Here is a 26151-nt window from a genome sequence, read left to right on the forward strand (position 1 = left end):
GAAATATAAAATTAAAAAGTGTTGTGATCGGTTGATTGGGGGGATGAACCCCACTTCTCACACCCCGTTAAACCCTTGATGAATTCCTCATTAGTGCCCTCCTTTTAACACTTGTGTTTTTTTTTTTTTGGGTGGGGGGACTAAAGGGTGATATGGCAAGTGGATGGCACCCCCTTCAACCCTCACTACACATAGCCTTAGGATATTATATATAGGTATATATCCTAACAAGACCAGCTCTTAAAGGAGGGTAGGGTGGTCAACGAACCTGGCCCAATATCTCGTTTAGGCCTAATTTTTATTTAAAAAATTTATTTGTATTTTTATGAAAAGAAATACATGTATATTTAATGTTTAAACTCAATTACATAACAACTAGATTGGTCTAGTGGTAAAGGGTATGACTCTCAACCAAAAAGTTATGGTTTCTAGTCTCACTTGTAACATGTTTAAGCCTATTATTATAAAAAAAAGTTTTATATATACTTAATTATAACCAAGTAAGTAGGCCTGTAAACGAACCGAACCTTTGGTGAACTATCGTGAACCGTTCGGCGGGAAGTTCGTTTATGTTCGTTTATTTAATAAACGAACGAACATGAACAAAAAATTTGTGTACGTTTAATTAAACGAACGAACATGAACGCATGTTCTGTTCATTCATTTATGTTCATGAACGTTCGTTTATGTATGTTTATTTATGTTCATTTATGTATTAATATTAACATAAAATAATTAAATATTATCTGGATAGGTCATCTGCTTAAAAGTTTTATATTTGCTAATTTGTGTTCATTTAAGTGTTTTCATTTAAGTCAATTCGTTTATATTTGTGTTCATTTACGTTTATTCATACATGTTCGTTTATCTTTGTTCAGTTATTTTAGTTTAAATTTTAAACAAACAAACACAAATGTCCATTTTTAAATAAATGGACATGAACATAAATATTTGTTTGATTAAGTGTCCGTGTTCTTTTAAAGTTAAATGAACGAACACGAACATGCCCTTGTTCGTGTTCATTCGATTTGTTTACATGCTTTCATTATTCACATTGATGAATACATCGGTCTCAATCTCTAGGCTCTGCCGATTTTATTTGTGTTCGTTTGTGTTCGTGAACAGTTCGTGAACACATTAATTTCCTTAATGAACGAACACGAACATAAAATCTCGTCCGGTAAGTGTTTGTGAACCGTTCGTGAACACATTATTTACTTAACGAACGAACATGAACAAGGCCTTGTTCGTGTTTGTTCGGTTCGTTTACAGCCCTACAAGTAAGCACATTTAAAAATTTAATTGTTTAACCCAAAAAAAAAAGTCTTTTCCCTTGAGACTCACAATCATTTTCACCTCAGCCCAGAACTTTTTAACAACTTTTAATAGGACAAGAATCATTTACTACACTCACAATGCCTATTTCAAAATCACAAATCCTCTAAACAAGTAAACAACTAGGCTAATCAAAAACCCTCTATACAAAGTTAATCAATTGAATACTTAACAATAACACATTAACACGCATACCTCTCCGATTCCAGAAGAGGCGCCGGTAATAACGACGACTTTGCCATCCATATAATATTCGGCGAAGAAGTGATAGTAAATCCTCTCGCATGTTTTGATGAAAGTAAGTGCCGACCGTTAGACAACAATAATAGAATGATTGTATTTTAAATGTAATTGATCCTTTCCATAAAATAGTTAGTCAACTCCTATTATCATGGAGTATTTCTTGTACCAGTTTGCATATATATATTATTCTCAATCCTCAATGAAAAGTATTGAGGTTGATTTACCAAGTCGTATATTGCATCAGCCAAATTGATTCCTTAATCAAGTAAACCCTAATTCCACTACCTTCCTTCTTTCTTTCTTTCTCTTCATCTCTGCCGCCATGGCTGACAAATTGTCAAGCTCCATCCTTCATCAAATCACTATTAAATTAACCTCTACCAATTATCTTCTATGGAGTAATCACATGATTCCCATTTTCTCTCTTCAAAATTTGCTTGGCCACATAGATGGCAGTTCTCCACTGCCGGCCGAGACTATCACAGAAGGAGACAAACCAGTTCCTAATCCCCTGTTCATCTCATGGCAGGAGGATGACCAACGAGCAGTAATTCTTCTTAACTCTTCCCTCACGGAAGAGGCTGTTGCTGAGATCCTTGGCATCTCTAGTGCTAGAAACAAATGGCTAGCCCTTGAATCCGCTTATAGTAATTCCTCAATCGAGCGGATGTATTCACTGCGTGACAGTCTATGACAACTCTCCAAAGGTAACTCCACTGTTTCATATTATAGCCGCAAGTTTAAGGCTATTGTGACCATTTGGCTGCTATCGGACAACCGGTATTGGAAATGGATAAATTGCATTGGTTTCTTTGTGGGCTTGGTGTATCATTTGAAAATTTTTCTATTTCCATTCGTACAATCAAGCCTCCACCATCTTTCCGCGACCTCGTGACTCAAGCGGAAAGTCATGAGTTATTCATGCAATCTCTCCATGGTAATCACACACCACAGGCCGCTTTTCATGCTCAGCAATCCTCTTTGAATTATCGCGGTGCCCGTGGTGCTCGGTCACATGAAAAATATACCCCAAAGTGTCAATTTTGCAAAGTGTATGGTCATTCAGCCACTTCTTGTCCTGATTTGTCAAAGTTTGCAAGACAGAATAACACCACTAGTGCTTTTGATGAATCTTTGTCAAGGGCGTTTCATGCTCAATGCCATGTTAATACCAATACCCAGGATTGGAATGTTGACTCGGGTGCAACGGCTCATATAGCTCCTTATTTGGATGGTTTAAATCAATCCACCCCTTATCAAGGTAATACTCGTGTTATTTTTGGTAATGGTAAATCACTTCCTATTACACACACGGGTACTTCTATTATTTCCGATAATATTAAATTGAAAGATGTGCTTGTTATTCCTAATCTTACAAAGAAATTATTATCAGTGAGCAAGTTAACATCCGATTATCCGGTTGACGTACTTTTGTCTCAACCATTCTTTCAAATTCAGGATCGGAAAACAAAAGGGGTACTTGCTAAAGGAAGTTGTGAGAATGGTCTCTATGTGCTAAAGGAAGACCCTCAAGCATTGGTTGCTACTATCTCAAGTAAAGCGTCGTTTGAATTATGGCATGCTCGTTTGGGACATGTTGCTTTTGATATTATTTCTAATTTGAATAAATTGGGGGCGTTATGTGTTACTTCGGTTTTGCCCAAACCAAACATTTGCAACTCTTGTCAAATTGCAAAAGGACATCATTTATCTTTTGATGTTAATTTTAAACGGTCTTTAAATCCTTTGGATCTTGTGCATTGTGACTTATGGGGGCCCTCGCCTATTATTTCTAACGGTGGTTATCGCTATTATGTTGTTTTTATTGATGACTATTCCCGGTTCACATGGTTTTATCCTCTTAAAACCAAAACGGGTTTTTATACGGTTCTACCCGCATTTATCAATCTAGTTCAAACGCAGTGTGAACGAAAAATAAAAGTATTTCAAAGTGATGGAGGTACGGAATTTGTGAACCATACCGTTAGAAAAATTTTTGAAGACAATGGAACTTTTCATCGTTATTCGTGTCCGTATACACCCCAACAAAATGGTCGCGTGGAACGTAAACATCGACACATTGTTGAGACCGGGCTTGCCATGCTATTTAGTGCTCATATTCTCGTTTCTTATTGGGTAGATGCATTCTCATCCGCTACGTATATTATAAATCGGTTGCCTACTTCAATCTTGGAAAATAAATCTCCATTGCAAGTATTATTTTCTCAAGGCCCACAATATGCTAACTTTCGTACTTTTGGCTGTCAAGTCTTTCCTTATCTTAGAGATTACTCTAAGCACAAACTTGAACCAAGAAGTATTCCTTGTGTATTTATTGGGTATAGCTCGCAACACAAAGGCTATCGTTGTCTCGATCCTGCTACATCTCGTATCTATGTCACTAGGCATGCTAGATTCAATGAAAAGACCTTCCCGTTTATTGGTACTACCAATGGCAATAATTTTTCGGATCTTGAACTTACCACTTTTTTGGAAGATTTCAAAGGCTTGACTCCACCTATATTACCTAACACACTACAAATCCCTCATCCATTCAACCTGTACCCTCACCTATCCCTACCACTATAATCACCCCATGCAACCTTTGCAATGATGATCCCACAAATAATGACATTCAACCCACTGAACCAAATCCCACTCCACCAAATCACCTACCAAATCCTTCAACTATTATTACTACCCAGCCCATACCCACGTTCACCCCACAAACTCCTACTCCTCTAATCCATCAAACTGATCAACCTCTACCTCCTGCCAACCCATCCCAACCCACGAGTTCTCAAACCCATCCGACGGAAGCCGACAACCAATCCTCACCTTCTCCTACACCAACCACCTCAATTCACCCAATGACCACTAGATCTAAGGCAGGTATTTTTAAACCCAAACACCTAGCCAATTTCGCATCTCTTGCCCATCGCTCCCTACATGTGGCCTTGTCTTCCGTAACTGAACCACGGGGGTTCAAATCTGCGGCTAAAGATCCGAAATGGTTAGCCGCCGTGCATGATGAATTAGATGCTCTACACCATAATCAAACATGGACTTTGGTTCCGAGGCCGATCGTATCAAATGTTGTCGGGTCTAAATGGGTTTACCGTATCAAATATCATTCGGATGGATATATTGAACGCTACAAAGCTCGTCTCGTGGCTCAAGGGTTTACTCAAATACCGGGACAAGATTATTTTCATACATTTAGTCCAGTTGTAAAAGCATCCACTGTTCGTATCGTGCTCTCACTAGCAGTTTTAAATCAGTGGAAATTACATCAACTCGATGTCAAAAACGCATTTTTGCATGGCAATCTAAACGAAACTGTGTTTATGGAACAACCGCCTGGCTTTGCCAATCCGAAGTTTCTGAATCACGTGTGCAAGCTTTCAAAGGCTTTATATGGGTTAAAATAGGCTCCTCGTGCTTGGTTTCAACGACTAAGCTCATTTCTTATTTCTTATGGGTTTGTTTGTAGCCTCGCTGACACGTCTTTGTTTGTATTTCATAAGGCTTCTTGCACAATGTACTTGTTGGTGTACGTGGACAATCTCATCCTTACGGGAAATAATGAAATGATTATTCGCTCGTTTATTTCACGACTCAATACTGAGTTTGCAATCAAGGATCTTGGAAATCTAAATTATTTTCTTGGTCTCGAGGTAGCCTACACGGATGCAGGACTTTTTTTGACTCAGTCAAAGTATGCTTCTTATATTCTAAAGCGTGCAAACCTTTTTGACTCTAACCGATGAGCACTCCTTTGGCGCCACATGAAAGCTTTGTGACAACAGGTGAACCATATGCGGACCCTACTTTATATCGTTCTTTGGTTGGTGCTTTGCAGTATTTGACGATTACTCGGCCAGACATCTCATATGCCATTAATCAGGTTTGTCAGTTCTTGCATTCTCCCACGGTTGATCATTTTGAGTCGGTCAAACGAATTCTTCGTTATGTTAAGGCACCGTCTCCTTTGGCCTTTCATTTACCCGTCCTCATAAAACCTCATTGATTGGATATTCTGATGCTGATTGGGCGAGATGTATAGAGACACGACGTTCCACTTACGGTTATTCTATTTTCTTGGGAGGGAATCCCGTGTCATGGAGTGCCAAGAAACAACCTACTGTCTCTCGATCTAGCTGTGAATTTGAATATCGGGCTATGGCAAACACAGCTGCAGAAATTGTTTGGGTCGCGCATTTACTGTAGGAGTTAAATTCTTTACCACCGGATCGGCCCACTCTTCTCTGTGACAATAAAAGTGCTCTGTTCATGACTCAAAATCCGGTTTCGCATAAACGTGCAAAACACATTGACCTTGACTATCACTTTATACTGGAACTTGTCACTTCGGGAAAGTTATACACACGGTTTGTTCCTACCAATCTTCAGATGGCTGACATCTTCACTAAAAGCCTTCCCCGGGCATCATTTGAAGCTTTTCGTAATATGTTGCGTCTTGGACCGCCCCCTTTCCGATTGAAGGGGGTGTTAGACAACAATAATAGAATGATTGTATTTTAAGTGTAATTGATCCTTTCCATAAAATAGTTAGTCAACTCCTATTATCACGGAGTATTTCTTGTACCAGTTTGCATATATATATTATTCTCAATCCTCAATGAAAGGTATTGAGGTTGATTTACCAAGTCTTACACCGACCAAGTGAAGGCTAGCATCACCAGACTTGCATGCGGTACAACCCGATCAAGCACATAATTTATCATATGATTCACCACCATAATGCACACTACAACAGATTACACACGGAGAGGAGAGTTGAGTGTTGGATATTGAAGATAAATTTAAAAGGCAACTGAAAAGAGCAAGTTAATTAGTTATGTGGTACTAGATTACTGGTTGTGGGGGTGTAGTAGATAGCAATCGAGTTTGTCATCGTGGATGTATCCGACACGTGTCTTCAAGGTAAGTATGCGTGCAAGAGGCCAAGGTATTATTATTACTACTATATAACCATTAACAAGTTTGGTGTCACAATTGCCTTATTGGGTCACTTGGTAACACCGAACTAGTGTGCAAACTTTGTTTTCGTAGTTCAGTCATCGTAACGAGAAACCGATTGAACGTTATTATTCTTGTCTTTCTTTTTGTTTTAAACTTTAGTTTCGGGATCGATAGGTCAAGTTTTACCAACGCTCGAGTTTTATTGACCGACACCACCCATTGGCCCACCTCAATTTTTATAATATTTTGTCTTATATTTGATTTTCTCATTCCGGTATAATAACGCATGACATCGAAACCGACCGAATTCACATCGACTTACTGACTCAACTCTTGTGACCGGCAATGCTTGGATTTTACCACCATCCAAATTTTACCGACCTACCCGGCGCAACACACCGGGTAAAAGCCTAGTAGCTTATAAAAAGTGATTTCTAGTTTACTAAAAAGTGATGCACGCAGCTAAGGCCGGCAATTTATACCCGATACACGAATACACGATACGTACCTACACGACTTTAACAGGTACCAGGTAAGGTATTAACTGGTTTCGTGTACTAAACAGATAGACACAAATCTACCTGTTAAGTACATGTTAAGGTTCTGATTAGATTTTTATAATATATATATATATAAGTTATTCTAAACCCTAAATTCCTAAAGCATTCTCACTTTCTCCTAGCCGTCACATTCTCACGGTATTTCAGTTCCCTCTCCGGCCATCAGCTCCGCCTTTGAACTCAGACCATCAGCCCCGCAGCCGCCGGTGCTTCCTCCAGTCTCCACTCCCCACGCCGCCACAATCTTGTACTGCAAATACTACCAAGATCATCACTCGTTCGTCACTCATCCACTCTTATCGTGTAATCGTGTATACCAGGTATTAACAGGTTCCTGTTTGTGTTTGAGATATAGGTACATAATAAGTTTTTGTGTCATGTACAGGTATACACATTTTATATTCGTGTCGTATCGTATACGGGCACGATATGACAACCCTACACGTAGCACGCCCTCTTTAGTAACTTACAGTTTCACCACTGTCACTTATAGACACCACTGCCATTTATAAACCACATTTATAGACCACTAAGTTATGGGTGTTTAGAAATGAGAAGTGTTACAAGAAAAAAAAAGGTTCAACTAGCAGAATTCAATTCATTCAATTGAGTTAATTATTCCTTTTTTATTTTAATATTTCATTTTGGCATATAATTTGATAATTTTTGAATATTCGTGTTAGTTAACTTTTTATCTGATCTCAAAACTAAATAAACAGTTTCTTTACCTTTTCTTTTTCTTTTCTTTTCTTTTTCTTTTTTTAACAATTTTATATAAACTTTATCAAAACTGGGTGATCAAAATAAAGTACCAAGTTTGTGTAACACCTCAGAAAATATTTTTATGAGTTTTGAAGGAGTATGATTGTGCTTAAGTGAATCATGGTCGCACTCAGCTTTGGCTTGGCGTTGCCTACATTGGTAGGCTATTGACTTAGGAAGATTGGATCGGCATGCCCATGCTTGTGCGGAGGCACAGAAGGAAGGCACGACCGTGCCTAAGGGCGGGCACGACCTCACCTCTTGGCGACCGGACCTATTTAGTGGGTTTTGACATGTTTGTTTTGGTTGTCTCTTACGGATGGTTGTGGTGACTCATGTATGTAAAGGGTACTTGGATTACACCTACTTTCATTGGAGATGTTAAAAGAAGTGGATTTTAACTAATTCGCTCTATGTGTTCTCCTCAGTTCTCCAATTAGGAGTTGTTCCGATAACGTTTCTAGTGAACAAAAGAGATCACATATACACCAAGTGTTTCACCAATTCAAAGGTAATCATCACCTTGTATAAACGTTTCACTAATCCAATGTAGGGATCACCTTCCGCACCTCACTAAAAATCTCTACAAGTAGTGCTCACCTCTTTCACAAATCACCAAACAATAATGATGAGCCTCTTACAAACTAATCACTACAACAATGCTAGTGATATTCCACAACACAAGAATGAATAAGATGATTATGTTGAAGCACAACTCTTTTTTTTTTTCTCTTGATCTCTCATCTTCAAATTGATGTTAAATATGAAGGAATTTAGAGAGGTTTATCTTAGAGATGTATATACGAATGCTAACGGTTTGCAAAGACTTCAAATTATAGAAACAAAAGCAAGCCGGGACTTGTCACTAGACCTTCTACTATTTGCTAGGATGGTTGGTCCTGCAACCATAGACGTCCGGTCCATATCATCTTTGTTATTGTGTTTGTGAATGTTGTATCTACTATCTAGCATTGTTCACTTTTGGAAGCCCTTTTATTAGGTATTAGGACTTAATTTTAACTTTTAAGTTTTCAAGATGCCCATTTGATCCTAGTCATTTTTAAGATCGCTTTTAGGGTAACCTTTTGTATGTTGATAAATAGACTGCATCCTCCTTTTACGTGCTGGCCGGCTTTTATCTCCTTATGAAACCGTACTATATATAAGAGGACATATTTGCTTGTCTTTAGGTTGAAATTCAAATCTTTAAGTCTTTTTAATAAACATTTGTAAAATTCTTAGGAGTCGGTGATGGTTGAATGTGAGATCATCAAGAAGAGAACGAAATAGCTGAGAACCGATTCAACTATTATCACTCAAAGATCCAGCAAGGTGCCCATGCCGCAGGAGTGTCGACTAGGACCTTAAAAGCGACACAACTTGTACAAATTTATGGATGACACATTTACACATCAATCATGCGTTAGAAAGACCAATGACCAACATGCATCCAGTACATAATTCTAGTAAGTTCGATAATGCACACCAAGACACTATGATTTAGTATCAGAGCTGACAAGAATGGCGGTTAACGGGATGACATATCTGCCACAATAGGCCAATCCATGCTGGGTTGAACCACACACTTTTGTCTATTTTATAGATGATGTGCTTTGTATTCCTTTTTTGAACTTGAGAGAGCCAATGTGCAGGTAATAAACTAAACAATATTATTACAATGATAACATATATCTTTGAACAAAAATATTTTGGAGGTTGTATTATGAATCAAAAATAGACATCATGCGTTTCAACCTTTCTTACCCACTCAACCCATTAGTTTATATCGCCACCTCCACTTGCAACGTCAGTTGCTTACTGCTATCATAGTCTTACGTACGAAAAAACATTTTACAAAAGAACACGAAAGACATTCATGGAGCAGTTCAAAAACCGCACGCAAACAAGATCAAAAGTAGATTGGTATGGCCCGATTCAACTAAAAGTCAAATTACGATGTTTGACATTTGAAACAGTAGCTTATGGTTCATTTATATGTTAAAATAGCAATACTCTACTTTGTTCATTCTGTACACCATGAGACCACTTATAGATACTCATAAAACCTCAAGTACTTTAATATTATATCAACTCAAATCACTTTGAAACAATGATTATAAATCTTGCTTTGGCTTGCGGCTCAGCTCCGAGTAACTCCCACCCATAAGTTCCAAAATTTCCTCCCACAAACTCTCACTGTGGGCCCCACCAAACACCAAATTTGAGCTACAGGCTGCCACATGCCATAGCCCAGCTTCAATCTCTTCTCGAAGCTGATCAAGCTGCCACCCGGCATACCCGACAAAAAACCTAAAATCCTGCGGTTTGAAAACCCCAGTTTTCACTAAACCTGAAGCTTCATCTAACCCGTTTCGCGACCCGAAACATAAACTGGGAATGACTTCTTCAAAATCAACAACAATGTTGTTTTTGCCATTGGTTTTTAACAAGAATATGCTCGCCTCGAGGGGCCCTCCAAAGTGTAACGAGCACTCAGAAAACGTGGTCGCTAGATGGAGGTTAACGGGTTTCATGTGTTTGATCCTTTTGTGAAGCGGTCGGTTTATTATTACTCCAAACGGGCCTTCTTGTGGGTGTCGGGTACCCGAGCCCAGTAAAAAGACGACTGATCTTTCAAATGTTTGAACACCATCGAGCTTTTCAGTTGCAACAAGGACACAGCCCGTTTCAGGGGCGGTAAGTGGGTGAGCCCATTTTGACCCGAGACGTTTTGACTCTGCGTTGACCGCTTCGTCTTGTTTGTTAAGCATTGACTGCATAGTTGACCCGAGAAGTTAGTTGTATTCCTGTCAGTAAAAAGTAGGTGGCGATTTTGGCCCGTTTACTTATGGACGGGTTGATTTGGGTTCTTTTTCGTATAATACGGATCCAAACAAAAGGGTTGACTTTAATCAAATAAATAATCGTACACGTCTAACGAGGTTTTCTTCTTCATGTTCATTCATTAAGACTTAAGAATATGAACATAGACTGATTTAAAACGAACACATGTTCATGAACATGAATGAATGAACGAACGAGTCATGCGTTCATGTTCGTTCATTTATTAAATTAAATGAAGATAAAACAAACTTCCAGCCAACCGGTTCACGAATGGCTCACTAAACGTTGGACTCGTTTACATGCATACTTTTTTTAAATCATATAACTTTAAGTTTCGGGTCAACAGGGTTGACCCATTACCCAATCCAGCAAGAAGAAAACACTATTCATTTAATTGTTCATTTTCGATCGTTTGTTCGGTTAAAGTACATGAACAAGCTCTATTCGTGTTTGTTTGGTTCGCTTACAAGCCTAAATAAATATATTAACAAATGTAGACGAAATAACTTAAATAAACGTAAACGAACGAACATAAATGAGTGTAAACAAATGAACATAAACGAATTTAAATGACCAAACGTTCACGAACATGAATGAATGAACGGCTCATGCGTTCATGTTCGTTCGTTTATTAAATAAACGAACCTATCGCCAAACGGTTCACGAATAGTTCAGTGAACGCTCAATTCGGTTTGTTTACAGGCCCACTTCTTCTAAATCATATAATTATTGTAGTCACTAACAAAAAAATTAACATTTTACCCACCCCACCCCACCCCACCCCAGCCAACCACCGTTTGACCCGTTTTGACACTTACATAAAGAAAGCATAATGTGCAATTTAAGAAATATTACCTGTTGATTAAGATACAGCATTGCCCTAAATTCTCTCCAATCAGCGGCTTTATGTTCAGACTTTCGGGAGCCCGTATCACTAGAATTGTTTCCTTTGAGGCCTTCTCCTTCTTGATCACCATTTCCTGTAAGGGTATAATGGTCATTTTCCATTCATGTGCCATGAACCCTTCTATTTGAGAAGATGGTAATATGAGAAGTACAAGCTTTGAAAAATTGAGATGCATGAAGATTAACAAGACCGCGATATATACAACGATAAAGGCTTTTAATTCAAATATGCTGTCACAAATCATACAAAACTTGAAAGGATAATAGTGGGAATAACAAAATTCGTTCTTTTTTCTGTCCCAAAATAAATAAATAAAATAATAAAAAAAAAACAAAACTATTTGGTAAATTTTCAAGAGAGCAACAATTCTTAAGTCAATTAGTAGCCACTACAAAACTATGGATGACACTTCATATTGATCCACGGAGTCTTACATGCCATTAATTATTGTTTCACTAACCATTACAAACTTCCTTTAACTATGCCTACTGCCTAGTCAAACTGTATACACAGGGGCGGTCTTTTATTTGGGCCAAACCGGACCGCGGCCCAACCATCTTTTTCGTTTAGTAGGGTATTTTTATCAAAAAAATCCCAAAAAAAAATATATTTATTAAGTCCGGCCAGCCATGTTATTTGAGTCGTGTCCATCCATGTTATTTGAGTCCGGCCCATTCATATTATTTGAGTCAGGGCCAATCATGAAAGGTTAAAAAATAAAACCCAGTTACAAAAAATAAAGCCCATATATGAATGCTCCTACTCGGTATCGGCCTCGTAAAAAGGATAATCAGGTTACTTTTGAACATTACTACCGAGTAGATCTTTTTAAAGCCACGGTGGACAAATAGTTACATGAGTTGAATGCTAGATTCAATGATAAAACGATGGAATTGTTAAATCTTAGTTCTACTTTAGTTTCTAAAAAAGACCTAAAAGTGATTGATGTTGATCAGATTTGTCTTTTTGTTGAGAAGTACTATCCCGAAGGTTTCACGGAGCAAGAAAGAATTCAATTACGAGTTCAATTGAATTCTTTTAATTTTCATGTGCCAAATAATCCCAAACAAAGTGGTGCATCATCTATTGTTGATCTATACAAAAGTCTTGCGGAAACTCAATTATGTGACAAATATTATTTGCTTGATAGAGTGGTTCGGCTAATCTTGACACTTTCGGTTTCTACTGCAATAACAGAGGTGATTTTCAGCAATGAAAATATTCAAGAATCGTCTTCGCAATAAGATGCCCGATGATTATCTCGCGAATAACTTGGTGATTTACATCGAAAAAAAACTTGCTGAAAGTTTTGATTCAACATCCATAGTTGATGAGTTCAAAGAACTTAAAGGTCGCTGGGCTGAGTTGTGATTCTTTTTCAGGTACTCATCCTTCTTGCATCTTGTTTTTGTTTGTTTAAAATATTGATTTCTTTTGTGTAAGAACGGTAATTTGAATGACTGAATTTAAATTTAAATTTAAATTATTGAATTGGTATTTGAGTTGAATGACTGAATATAGTTTTTATTGTTTGACCCGACCCGCACTGGATTGCCGACCCAAAACATAGGAGTGGGGGAAAAATTATTTTTAGCACTCGTGAATTTTGGCCCATTCATACTAGAGGTTCAAGATCCGCCACTGTGTATACATATATTACACGCATATGTTTATGAACGTATGACTATACGTATGTGTTAAATGTTGTAAATGTGGATCTACATATATGTAGACAGCAGTGGCGGCCCAACCATTTTGGTGGCCCAAAGCGAACAAAAAATTTGAGGCCTTTTAGGAAAAAAAAAGATTTTGTAATTTTCACTTTTTTATAATTCATTCTGCTTCACTTTTTATAGAATAAATAAGTTACATATAAAAACGAATTGATTTTCATTTCTCTTTAGATTTGTTTCTTAAAAGAAACCAACCAAAATATAAATGTATTGAAACACGACATTAAGGTAACTTGATTTGACGACATTCAAAAACATATGTGCACGTACAACATCGTACACATCGGACATTTTCAACATACACATTTACAATTTTAATGTTCATATATCATCCTAGTTTTGAGAGATATAGACATTGTATTTTAGTCTTCTAGAGTCGAAACATTTTTTTGCTGCAATTGAAAACTATTGTGTATGCTTAAGTTATTATAATAATCTTATCAAAAATAACATGAAGTGCTATATATTATTAAATCAATCCTTCAAAATACTGCAATCGGAATTCAGAAAACATTGGGTTTCTCTTTAATTTTGGATTATAGGCACTACTCCATCTCTTAGGGTAAGATAAAAAGAAAAGAAAATCAGTGATTCAGTGGAGATGATTTTGATGGGTAAGATAAAAAGAAAAGAAAAAAAAATCAGTGATGGGATTCGATGGGTAAGATAAAAAGAAAAGAAAATGAAAAAAGTATAAGTGGAGATGGCATTCAATATCAAGTCCTCCCAAATTAAATATGGCATTTTACCACTACACTAGCTTAATCCAACTATATTGTCAATTCAAATGATTTTTTATAGTAACATTATATATATATTTTTTAGAAATTAGGGCCTCAAAAACTTGGAGGCCCAAAGCCCTAGCTTAGGCTTCTACTACATACGGGCCGGCCCTGGGAGACAGACGCATATACATAGAAATATGTAGATATACTGATATATAACGAGAAGTTAAAAACCTGAAGAAAGTACAAATAATTAAAGATTTCTGAGAAGAATCGGTAATAGACACAATAATACAGTGCATAACCATATACTAATAACATTATTAGTACACATCATGTAATCAAGTGCATATCATGCTTATTATGCATAACACCTAATCTCCATTTATAAATTTGGGCCCACTATTCTAACTTGACATGATACACTAAGTTACCAACAAATATAAAAAAACTACTCCACCCCTTAAATAGGTTTTAGAAGCTATTTCATGTTTGATCCATTAATCTAAAATACTTTTATGAAAAGGAACAGATCGAATACCGATACTTATTACTCCTCTTCAACATCAACACAAATACAATGAATAGGAATAGGTTAATGCAATAGATAAACACTAATCATTTATTTTTTTTTAATCTTTCATCTTTTGTCTTGTTTCACATTGTCATTAAAAGAAAACATAGGATTCATATAAATTAAAAAAAAAAAAAAAAAAAAACTTTGTCCCTATTAATCAAAAAATAATTAGTAGATTATCTTTAGCTTTAAAATAATAATAATTGGAGACTTCAAAGCAATTTTCTTAGTCAAATTAGTCAAAATCAGCAAAAGCTAGAAAACCTAACTCAAAATATTTCAAATTAGGTATTAACAACAATCAGAAACCAAAATCAATAACAAAACAGCTACATTCACGCAAAAACAACTAATAATAATAATATCACATCAATTTCATAATTTAATCAGAACTCAAGCAAACCCTAAATTACCTGTAGAAGAGGAGGAATCAGGATTATTGTGCGAATTCTTCTTGGCCATAGCTCTGACCACAAGCGATGGATACCTAATAATATCAGACGAAGCCCTGTTTCTGGATCTCCTCCATGAGGAGGAAGAAGAATTAGGTTTATCGGAAAACTGATTAGTCTTGGATGAAATGTAAGTTGCAGGTTTGATCTGTACGGCACACAGATCCATCACGATTCACCGTTAGGTTGATGAGAGTGTGAGCTAAAAAGGAAGGAATTTAGTGGTAATCAATCAAGATGGAATTGTGAAAGAGAAAGCGAATATGCCAAACGATAAACCGTTTATTTATTTGGGTGAAATTATGGGTTATTGCGACGTCTCAGTCACGTGGGCCGGGTGTCTTCGGGTGGGTGGCGTTTATGACTTACCGGGTTAAAGCTCTCGAAAAATCTTAAAATGTTCTTTTTATAGCGAGATTTCGTTTATGTCTTCTATAAATCAAGAATTCTATAAATGTACTCTTCAAGCGTGTTGCTGTTTTTAAGACGGGACGACATATTTGTAGGACCAATAAGTAGACGTCAAGTGTTATGATGGTCAGTCAGTTTGTACATGTATTAGTTCGTTAATCGTTTAGTTTTAGTTGTTTATTTCGTGAACATTGGTACTTCATAAGTGGTGGTTGTGTTTCAGGTCTTATCACACTTAAAGTGCTAAGAAACGATGGTTGGATCAGCTGGAAAGACCCTGAAGGAAGAACTACAAAAGATGGAAATTTAAAAGGCAAACCAGAGGTCGGCCCCTGGGGCGCCGCTTGTCCACCGCCCGGGGCGCCGAAGGGCGCCCAACTACACAAACTGTTCTCTGAGCAGCGAAAGAAATTGGAAAAGTGGGCGCTGACCCGCCGCCTAAGGTACCGCCTAATCGCCACCTAAGTTTCTGGGGGCGGCTGATGTGTAATCTGAAGAGGTGAAGCCGTTGCCTAGGGCGCCGAAGCCTTTTTAGGCCCAATTTCAAGATCCAAAAAATGTTTTTTAATCCCAATCTTTAGGGTTTTGAAAGAGGAGTTTTTTTGCAGACGGCAAGGAGGTCAAAAAGGAGGTTACGAACAAGAGCATAATTATTGATTCACCTTCCCATCAATATTAAGGATTATGGCTTATCTAACTAATATATTAAAGCAACACAATTTCGTCAATATGTCCTTCACCTAGGTTGTCCACATAGGCTTCCATGTCATCAACCTAACATAAATCTAATTTCCACATATTCACAATAAAATTTTAATCAATGATATTGACTTTTATATTTTTGTAACTTATTAATGTAATTATGATATTAATTATTCTAATTATTGTTAAAATTAAAAAAACTTATTAAATTTACTATGTTTAAATTGTTCATCGTTTCTTCTTTAAGAGCGTCGCTCTTCATTTTAAGGCTATGGCATCCTAATGTACTGCTAAATTGATGCCAACTATCTGTTTTAGGTCAAGCAAGACATGGATGCATCAACATTGTCTATAAGGAAGTATTTGATGGTTTATGAAGTTTATCTTATAAAGTTTTAAATTTTGTTTGTAAACATTCTACTATGTAACTTCAGTTTTTGTGAGCTCATGTTTTGCAGTACTTTCTGTATAAATATCAATTGCAGTTTTATATCATAGTGACATCTCAAAAAACATATTAAAAAATATCTTGTCGTTTGAAATTATATGTGTGTACTTGACAACTTCTATATTTCCATCCGTGTCGTACACGGGTCAATAACCTAGTCAAACACTAAGTGAAGACCGAATCATCACCATGAGCGGCTAGTCTCCTCGAATCTTACCCAGGATGTAGAGTATTGTATTTTACAGTTCTTCTCATGTGTTAAGAGCGAATGATTTGTAATTGTTTATGGTTAATCTATGAGTACTGATGTCTGGCTTTATTGTATATTCAGTCGGTTTAGGTTTCTTTCAATTAGAACGGTTAGTTTGCTAGTTGCCATGATAATTGCTTATAGGGTTGTTTGATTAGTTTGAATATGATGAAGCATACAATTGCCCTTAATTAAGTCACACTGTCAGGGACTGTTTGATAACCAGTGTCGTGTGTTAGCGATTATGGATGTCTAAGGTTTAACTAGTTAACCTGATTTGATCATTGATAATTAATCTGTATGTGATTACTGTTTTACTACATGCTTGAACCCCGGGTATGGTTTGTCTTTGTTAATTGATTGAACTTTGCTTAATTACTTATTTGATATTAAATCCAACTATTTGCTAATGTGATCAGCACTCATAACTATTTACTTTATAATGCTAGGAATTAGTTAAACGTTGCACTAACCACATACTCCTCCTGGCTTGATACCCTACTTACCATGACTAGTTAAGGTGATTAGGACACATTGATTATTATTGTTTTTGACTAGATAGCGACAATCTAGCAGCATGTTATTATTAACTCTAGGGGAGAGTTATTTGTTCAACAAAACTCATCGGGACGATATGTTTGTTCACCAAACTCGTATAAGACGACCTGCTTTGTTCAAAAACTCCTCGGGACAACATTTTTACAAACTCTTTGGGTGACCTGTTTGTTCAACAAACTCGTCTGGATGACATGTTTACAAACTCATCTGGATGACGTGTTTGTTCGCCAAACACGTTTGGGATGGCGTGTTTGGAGCCAACTAGCATTATGTCATTGGAGGGCAAACACGTCGAGCAAGTAGGAAAGTGACAGCGTGTTTGGATGAGACATTTCTAGAACTCTTGATTTGTGGAGACATGAACGAAATCTCTTTATGTAAAAGGGACATTTTGGAATTTTTCTCTAAATTTAACTTATTTTTATTAACTTACTAAAACTCAATTTCTCTATTAAAAATTAACATGTGGAGAAAATATATTCAAAGAATTACTCCCATAACGAAGATATTTTATTATTTTATTACTATATATGTTAATATCACATGTCGGGTGATTGTTACATATATCGCCAGTTAAGACATAATAAGTTGCCATCATGAAGCACTATGAATTGAAACAAATGAAACCATAGGCTTTGAAAGAAATGATGATTCCTCTTAACAGTATCCACACATAAGCAACCAGGCTTGACAAATGTTAGCCTATATCATTATCACTAATGTAGAGAAACCAAGTAAACCTAAATGCCTTTCTTCCGATGTTAGTTAATAGTTACATAGTCGCCAAGGAATTATCAATCAAGGGTGTAATTTTCATCTACGATGCCTTAACTAATTATAAGTTTCATGTCTCAATTTGTTTGAATTAAGGGTGTAACTTTCATAAGATTTTCAACTAAAAGGTGTAACTTTTATAGATTTTGAACTTAATAGAATGTTTGAATCATTGGTGATGTAACTTCAAAAAACAATCAATTAAGGGGGTGGTAACGTTTATGTTGCACCTTAATTTGTATGAATGTTGTCGATACTTGTGAGGGTGTTCCCGCAAATAATTCTAATGATCGGTCGCATTCAAAACTTCAATATATAGAACAGTAATGAAACAGTGGATAGTACAGTTAATTCACATTCTTGTAGAGTTGTCGGATATCAATGGCTGAGATGTTGATTATTGATTAATTGTCCTTCAAGTTTGTGTAAAATGAAGGATTTAAATAATGCATGGGAAATTTTTAGCATGCACATCTTTCCATCTAGAAGCACAACAAAGCATTGTTGTATTCGTGTGAACGGTAAAGTTACCAAATAGGCTTATACAAGCTCTAGCTAATAAGCAACCTAATTAATCTTGGTCAATCTCAAGTTATCAAATAACTAAAGGAACATCAACAATGTTTGATGATAATATTCATTCAAGCCTAAGCTCAAAAACTATCATAAAAACGATTCGAACACAACCACTCAAACTCAAATAAACCATTAATCCTTTACAAGTCATTCTTGTTTTGACTATAAAGACCAACCGCTAATAAGCAGCATGCTAACAACAATTCGAGTGCAACTGCAGTGTATTTGGGTTTAGGTTCATCTCTTAGGCTGAACCACATATAATATCAAGTTCAAGGATTCTCAAAATTGGTAGATCATAAATAAACCTACCTCACTAAACTTTCTAACTCAATATCACTTGGCGAAGCTGCCAAAAGATGCTTGCGCCTGTTCTTAATAAACTTCTGCCTAAATTCCTCAAATTTCCCTTCCGTAATTGCTTCTCTTATTAACCGAAAGAATGACAAATAGTGGTGCGTGTTATGTCTGCAATAACAAAACAAGTTTAGACATACTGGCACAGGTGGCAAGTTCAACCCAATTATACTGAAACGGGTCAAACAGTTCAAACGAGTCAAAAGTTGCTTAACTTTCATTCAACGCGCTAGTTATTTACAGAATTTTGCAAACATAGACTAAATTTACAAGCAGCCGGGTACAGCCCTTTTTGACCTGTTAACAAAGGTTACGCGTTTGACGAGCTTATGACAAGTAGAGTTGTTCAAAAAGCCCATGGCTTGTTTGAAAAACGTTCAAGAGCTCACTTATAAACAAGCCAATCTAAGCTGGCTCGATTTTTAAATGAGCTAAGCCGGAGCAAGGGTCGGTTCAGCTTTTGACTCGCTTGTTAACCGGCTCAATCTTTAAAAAGACTGGAAAAGAATAATAATAAAAAAAAATATAGCATTTTATAATTTCTGGTTTATAAATTTTGCATTATGCATATGTTAAAAAACAATTATTTTTATTACATCAATATGTGTAAAAATAATTAAAAAAACTATAAAAAACAAAAACTAAATTAATGAGCAGGCTTGGCGAGCCACGAGCTGGCTCAAGCTTTTTACGAGTTAAGCTCAAGCTCGACTTTTCAGATCATTAAAATAAACGAGTTGAGCCAGGACAGTTCGTTTAACTTCGAGCTCGAGCCTTAGCCTAGCCTTGCTTGGCTTGGCTCGTTTATAGACAGACTAACGCCCGGTTACCGAACTTGTTTTGCCTCTTAAAATAGGTGGTGCGAGTAATATATTTTAAGGGTTAATTAATTTAACTTTTTACATTTCAAGCAGAATCTGAGCAAGCATTTCATGGACATTGAGGAGATGATTAATGTAAGCTTTTGTATGGTTCTGCATGTGTAGCACGTGCACCCGTCAACAATTCGAGATGCATCTTTCCTGCATAAGTATATAGCAATCATCATACACAGAGACATATCTACATACATACATACATATGTGTGTGCAGCCATCATTACCTATAGACAGTTGCTTTAAGATTTATCTTCGTGTAATCACTAGCCATGTCAGATAACCAAGGGTTTTGTTTACAGTTCCCATTAAGTGGGAAGATAAGTGCAAAGCCCTCAAGGGTAAGATGGTAAATATACCTGTCAAACATATTTCAGTTGACAAAGAAAGAAAAAGAAAAAACAGCAAGAAGACAAAAGGGTCAAACTAGTCAACAAAACCTACTTACGCGGAGTCAAAGAGATCAATTCCCGCAGCAATCCCCTGTAATACTTCCTCTTCATTCATGAAAGATTATTCAATAAACATAAATAATTCACTTAAATTATAAATCGAATGAAAACCAATACATTTTCAAATTAAAATTTATAAAAATATTAACTTCGCGCATGGTAGAAGTTATACCTGGAAGTCCTATGCCACAAACTTGGCGAGGTTTTTCTTTCGGTAACGAGTCCTGAAACATATCATTTTATACTAAAGATGCACATATAATATAAGTAAACCAAACGTGTATATTATCAGCTTTCAGTTATAACAAAATATTATAGTACCGTGACAGCATGCAGAAACGTAGACCGCTCATCAATGCTATCTCCAAGTCCAAAACCACCAATGTAATAACCTGGAATGCCACATCATCCCATAACCTCAACTATTTATGTAAATTTACAGTTAAACATAAATATAAGTTGGTCGATGAAAACTCACTTTTTAGAAAATAATAGCCATAAAATGGCTGGCATGCATAGCTTAAGGGCTTTTATAGCAAATTCCTTTTAACTAATTACAAATTATTAATATTTGTAAAAATATAAGTAACAGAGTTTGTAGATACCTTCATTTCACTATTTGGATACTTTTTATTTACCAATCACATTTAGGCCTTTAGACTCAATATGGGATATCCATAATATTTATTTAAGAAATGTTATATATGATATATCCAGTATTAGACAAGTTTTTTTATTCAACCGTAAGGGTGTTAATTATTCGATTTTAAACCAAAAGCCAAACCAGACTTAAACCAAAACTGAATGACCAAGTAACTAATAAACCGAATAACCAATTCTTATTCGGTATTTGGTTATGCAAACTTTAATTTCGCCTATAACCAAGTAGCACGCGTTACCGAATATCCATAATATTATTTACAGATAATTGTCATGTATGATATATCCAGTACTTCACAAGGCTTTTTTTTCAACGTATGTTTCAAAATCCCAACACAAAATGTTTCGAATACCAAATTAACTCATCTTTATATAATAGTTAATTAAACAAGTAACTTAATTAAAAAATTATGCCAAACTAGCTTAGCTAGATATATTAAGTGAATTAAAAATAAAAATTAATAATGTAAATTATTTATAACAATTTACTTTTAGCTAAAAGATCAATTCGGTCAAAATTGGTGTAACCTTGAGACACAACATATTTAATTTTGAAAGAAATAAAGAAGACAACATACCCGAAACATCCCTTTTTGCAACCTCTTGAGCACAACGTTGTCGTTCTTCAACACTGCATCCTCCAACAATGGATCCAAAAAGAGCTCCATCTTTCTACATTACAAAAGACATTGCAAACAATAAAGAGATTTATAAATTATAATATCCAAATATTGGAAAATCATAATCAATTTACCGGTTTTAGTGAAATGCAATCATCAAGCCATCTAATAGTTCGGTCAACTGAAGCTTTATTCCTCTTTGTTGTAACAAAAGCGGGTACTTCATCAGCTAAACTGACAAACAAGTCCGGTTTCATTGAAGATATCATCTTCATGTAATCCAAAGGCTTGACCTGCAACAGTACAACATATTAAGCGGAAACTTTGTATATGTTCGTTAAAAGAACGAAAATGAAAAAACTCTTTGTTCATTTAGTTAAAAGAACATTTGTTTATTTCTGTTCGTTTGTATACTCACTTAAATCTTTCAGGGCATTACAAGTAAGTGTAGTTAATAAAATTAAAATTAAAATATCATCCAATAGAATCCAATCTACTTTAATTAATTTTTTAGATCCAACGAATTGAGGTTCACATTTGCTTTTAATTAGTGTTTGTGCAACTATTTGTTTATATGTGTGCATCTATATCAGTTATGTTCGTTAGTTTTTGACCGTGTGTGTCCGTTTACATTCGTGAAACGTTTGTTTATACAATTAACGAACAAACATACACAAGAATACCATGTTCATTTATTGATGTGTTCGATCGTTTAATTTGGTTAAAGTTAAGCAAATGAACACGAGCATGCCTTGTTCATGTTCCTTTTCATTTACAGGCGTAACAACAAAGAACGTATGAAGCCAAAATAACAAAGCCCATCAAAGTTCCAAACTTTTAACAAGACCTTCCAAGCTAGTTTCCAGACATCACGCCATGAAAAAGGTCAACATGATCAAAATTTTAAACACATGAGGCAAAATTTTTAAACTTGAATGGTTTTTTTCTAGACTAAAAATAGTCGGTTACCTAAAAATAAAAATTGACCAAAGTTGGTAACATGTTATTGGAATTAGCATTACACTGCATTCTTAAGTTTTTTATTTAAGGGTTTGGAAAAAAAAAGATAAAAAAATTTTTTCTTTTTTCATTCTTGAGTTTTTTTTTTTTAAAGAAAAGAAAGAGAATGGAAAGAAAAGTTGGGTCCTTTTTCCTTCAAAACTTTCCAGCCAAATATGGCCTGATTGTGAAGAAAAGTTTATAACCCATTACAATATTACTAATTTACTCTATATGAATTCTCTTTTCCATTTGGCTACGAGGACATAATTGTAAAGTTACGATTTTTTTTCCTATCTTTTCCTTCCGATCTAACTAACTCAATAATGTAATTAACACTTTCTTTTCTTTTCTTTTATTTTAATTCGAGAATGCCTTTTAAGTATATAATTTCTTTTCCCTTCTTCCCCAAGAATGCAGTGTAAAAGAAAGCGAATTCAACAAACAGTGTAATGAGAATTACCAAGAAACGGCCACACGGGGTTTCAAACGAGGCTCCATTCTTGTTACTACTAGACCATTCCGGAAGAGAAAGAATAGAATCTCGAGGCACAGCCACAAATCCGTAGCTCGGTAAACCGAGAAGCCGATGCAGGCCTCCAATATTTGATATTGTCTTTGAATTAGGACCCTCCATGCTAACAATTAAAAGTTTCATCATATACCATATTATCCTTATTTCAATCACAAAATCAAATTAAAAAAGATTTGTGGATTACAAGTGCATAGGGCTAAACTGAAGAAGACGAGAATCCGGAGATGGAAGGAACGACAGGTGGTCAGGGGAAATGAAAGGCGGCAGGCCTTTGCGAGTTGTGATTAAAAGTGCCGGAGTTTGTATGCTTATTATATTCAATTGCAGCAAGCCGGTTCTTGCTCGGCCGCTTTTGCACCAGCTAATGACTGAAAACTTCATGTTTCTACCTTCTTCGTGTTCCGCCGGTGGCATCGTCTGTTTTCTTTTCTAATGAGAAGCCGCCTCTGCCAGTTTTGGAATTGGATTTTGGTTGATGCTTTTGGGTTTAGTAAGCCAAAATAATTCACATTATTTTTTTGATATATATTTTAGGTCACATTTGTTTCATATTATTTTATTATTATTAGTATTAGCTTTTATATTGCGGTTAAACTGTGACCTTTTTATTAATATTATTATAATTAGTAGTAGTTTTTATATAACTGTTAAACTTTGATTTCCTTTTTTTTGCTTCATACACATGTTCTTAGAGCCGAGGGTCTCTCTGGAAGCCACCTCTTTATTCCTTTGGATAGAGGTACGGTGTGCCTACATCCCACCCTCCCCAGACCCTACCTATAGCTCTGCTGTCGGTGGGATTTTACTGGGTATGATTGATTGATTGATTGATATATATTAAATATCAACAAACTCGATAGCGCTTAACTGGTTTGTAACTTATGCTTTATGTATGCACTTTTCTTATTATAATAATACCTACTTAAAAACCGACAACTGGAAGTTATGCAAATGTCACCGCCCTTACACCGCATTCTCGGGTTTAAAATATAAGGAAAGAAATAATAAGATTGGATAGGGGAAAAGGAAAAAAAAATATATACTTAAAAGGCATTCTCGAATTAAAATAAAAGAAAAGAAAGTGTTAATTACATTCTTGAGTTAGATCGGAAGGAAAAGATAGGGAAAAAAATTGTAACTTTATAATTATGTCCTCATAGTCAAATGGAAAAGAGAATTGAGATAGGGTAAATTAGTAATATTGTAATGCGCACTGGAAAGTTTTAAAGGAAAAAAGACCCAACTTCTCTTTCCATTTTTTTTCTTTTCTTAAAAAAAAAGACTCAATAATGAAGAAAGAAAATTTTTTTATCCTTTCTTTTTCAAATCCTTAAATGAATTCAGTATTTTTCAATCGGGCTCCTCCACTATTACAAATAAAACTTGTAGAACAGTTGAAGTAAATAATACTTTTAAATCAACTGAAACTTCCGAGGTCAAAATAAAAAAAAATTAGATTTTGAAAATATCGATTTGAATAAAACCACACTAATTTTGATGAGATGTATGAGAATAAATAATATGAGGCTTGAGATGCAAAATTTGAGAAAATCATGAAAATATTGAATATATGAGACTTTTATCACCTGGTTTTGGGTAAACAGTTAAGTCTGGTAACCAGTCATAGATAACTTACTAGATTGTGTAAAATAAATGCAACAACAACCATACAAAAAAAATAATGAGGAAAATACCATGACTGGATTGATCATGTAAATTGATCGAAGTAGTTGAAAATAGATAAAACATAAATCCTGAAAATTTTGGATACAAAGAATTATTGAAAATACATAAATGAGAAAAAATAATAAAAAAAAATAGATAAATGGAGAGATTGACAAGGATAGCGGTAAAGACTTCAAATTTTTAGGTAATGATTACTTGAAATTCATTAGCATACAACATTTGTCTTTGAGCACCTTGAGTGACTTGATCTGCTTGAACTTGATTAAGAGGATTAGGTTGGGCTTGAATGGCCTGCATCAATTGTGTTGGGTTAAAATGGGCTTGAATAAGTTGGGCAGGCGGTCCTTTAGTTTGGTAGGTTTGGATTTGATAAGTTTGACTTGGGTTCACTTGATTTGGATAGACTTGAGGTTGATTCATGTGTACAAGTCTAGAACATGTATTGCAAAGATGACTCGGATCACCACAACTGTGGCAAGCTTGATATGTCGGGAATGGTCGGTTAACAGGTTGAGTGTGTGGCATGGCATGGGGTTGAGCAAAGGTTGAAGCAACGGTCTGAGTTATAGGTGAATGATGTTGGGTTTGTAAGAGTTCTCAGCATGTGTTGAAGATAAGACCATAACGACCATAATTGGAGCATTGACGGCATGGATACCAACGGGATGATGGCGTTTGCAAGTGTCGCAAAATGGGTAGGGACCCGAATACGATTTCTTAGAAGAAGCTTGAGGAACATGAGGAGCTTGAGGTGGGGTAGTGTTGGTTACAGTAAAGTTCTTTTATTTCTTGGTGTTATGATTGTTGAAATGGTTTGGTTATTTATTTGTAGTTCCTAATAACGGGATTAGTGGTTGAGGATGACGAGTTGCTGTCGTTGATGATTTGGATTTGGGTCATGAAGTAAGGAGTAACAGTAGCAATCTCCTTGCTAAGCAGACACACGACGATGGGAAGTTCCTGCAGAATGACGGTTAGTACGACGATGGATGCGGGGGGAGGAAGACATTTTGAAATTTATGAGAACACGGAAAAATAATGAAGATATGAGAAACATTCGTGAAAACATGTGGGTGTAATGTAGTAACTTGTAAAATTCAAATTCTTTGTAATTGAAATTGTAA

The 26151-nt window shown here is 35.8% G+C and overlaps 1 protein-coding gene and 2 pseudogenes across 2 annotated transcripts; all 3 read right to left on the reverse strand.

Moving 5' to 3' along the window:
* The window catches only part of LOC143568796 (11-beta-hydroxysteroid dehydrogenase B-like), a 60945-nt pseudogene extending 54604 nt beyond the window's left edge, over window positions 1-6341 (reverse strand).
* Window positions 6342-9797: 3456 nt separating this feature from the next.
* Window positions 9798-15155, reverse strand: LOC143568797 (uncharacterized). The gene is made up of 3 exons (XM_077054859.1): window positions 15086-15155; window positions 11586-11710; window positions 9798-10660 (listed from the first exon to the last, which is right to left on the reverse strand). The coding sequence occupies exons 1-3, from the start codon at window positions 15132-15134 to the stop codon at window positions 10001-10003; spliced, it is 834 nt and encodes a 277-aa protein (XP_076910974.1). The 5' UTR covers window positions 15135-15155; the 3' UTR covers window positions 9798-10000.
* Window positions 15156-19135: 3980 nt separating this feature from the next.
* Window positions 19136-23722, reverse strand: LOC143568801 (uncharacterized; annotated as a pseudogene). The gene is made up of 10 exons (XR_013141629.1): window positions 23526-23722; window positions 23270-23444; window positions 21942-22100; window positions 21766-21859; window positions 20849-20919; window positions 20700-20751; window positions 20524-20572; window positions 20303-20434; window positions 20104-20222; window positions 19136-19311 (listed from the first exon to the last, which is right to left on the reverse strand). The product of XR_013141629.1 is annotated as an uncharacterized LOC143568801 (transcript).
* Between the last annotated feature and the right edge of the window lie 2429 nt (window positions 23723-26151).

Source organism: Bidens hawaiensis, unplaced genomic scaffold (assembly GCF_021521415.1).
Source record: "Bidens hawaiensis isolate Kalapana, Puna unplaced genomic scaffold, B.hawaiensis_p1.1 tig00024229_1, whole genome shotgun sequence".
In the NCBI taxonomy this organism is placed as follows: domain Eukaryota; kingdom Viridiplantae; phylum Streptophyta; class Magnoliopsida; order Asterales; family Asteraceae; genus Bidens; species Bidens hawaiensis.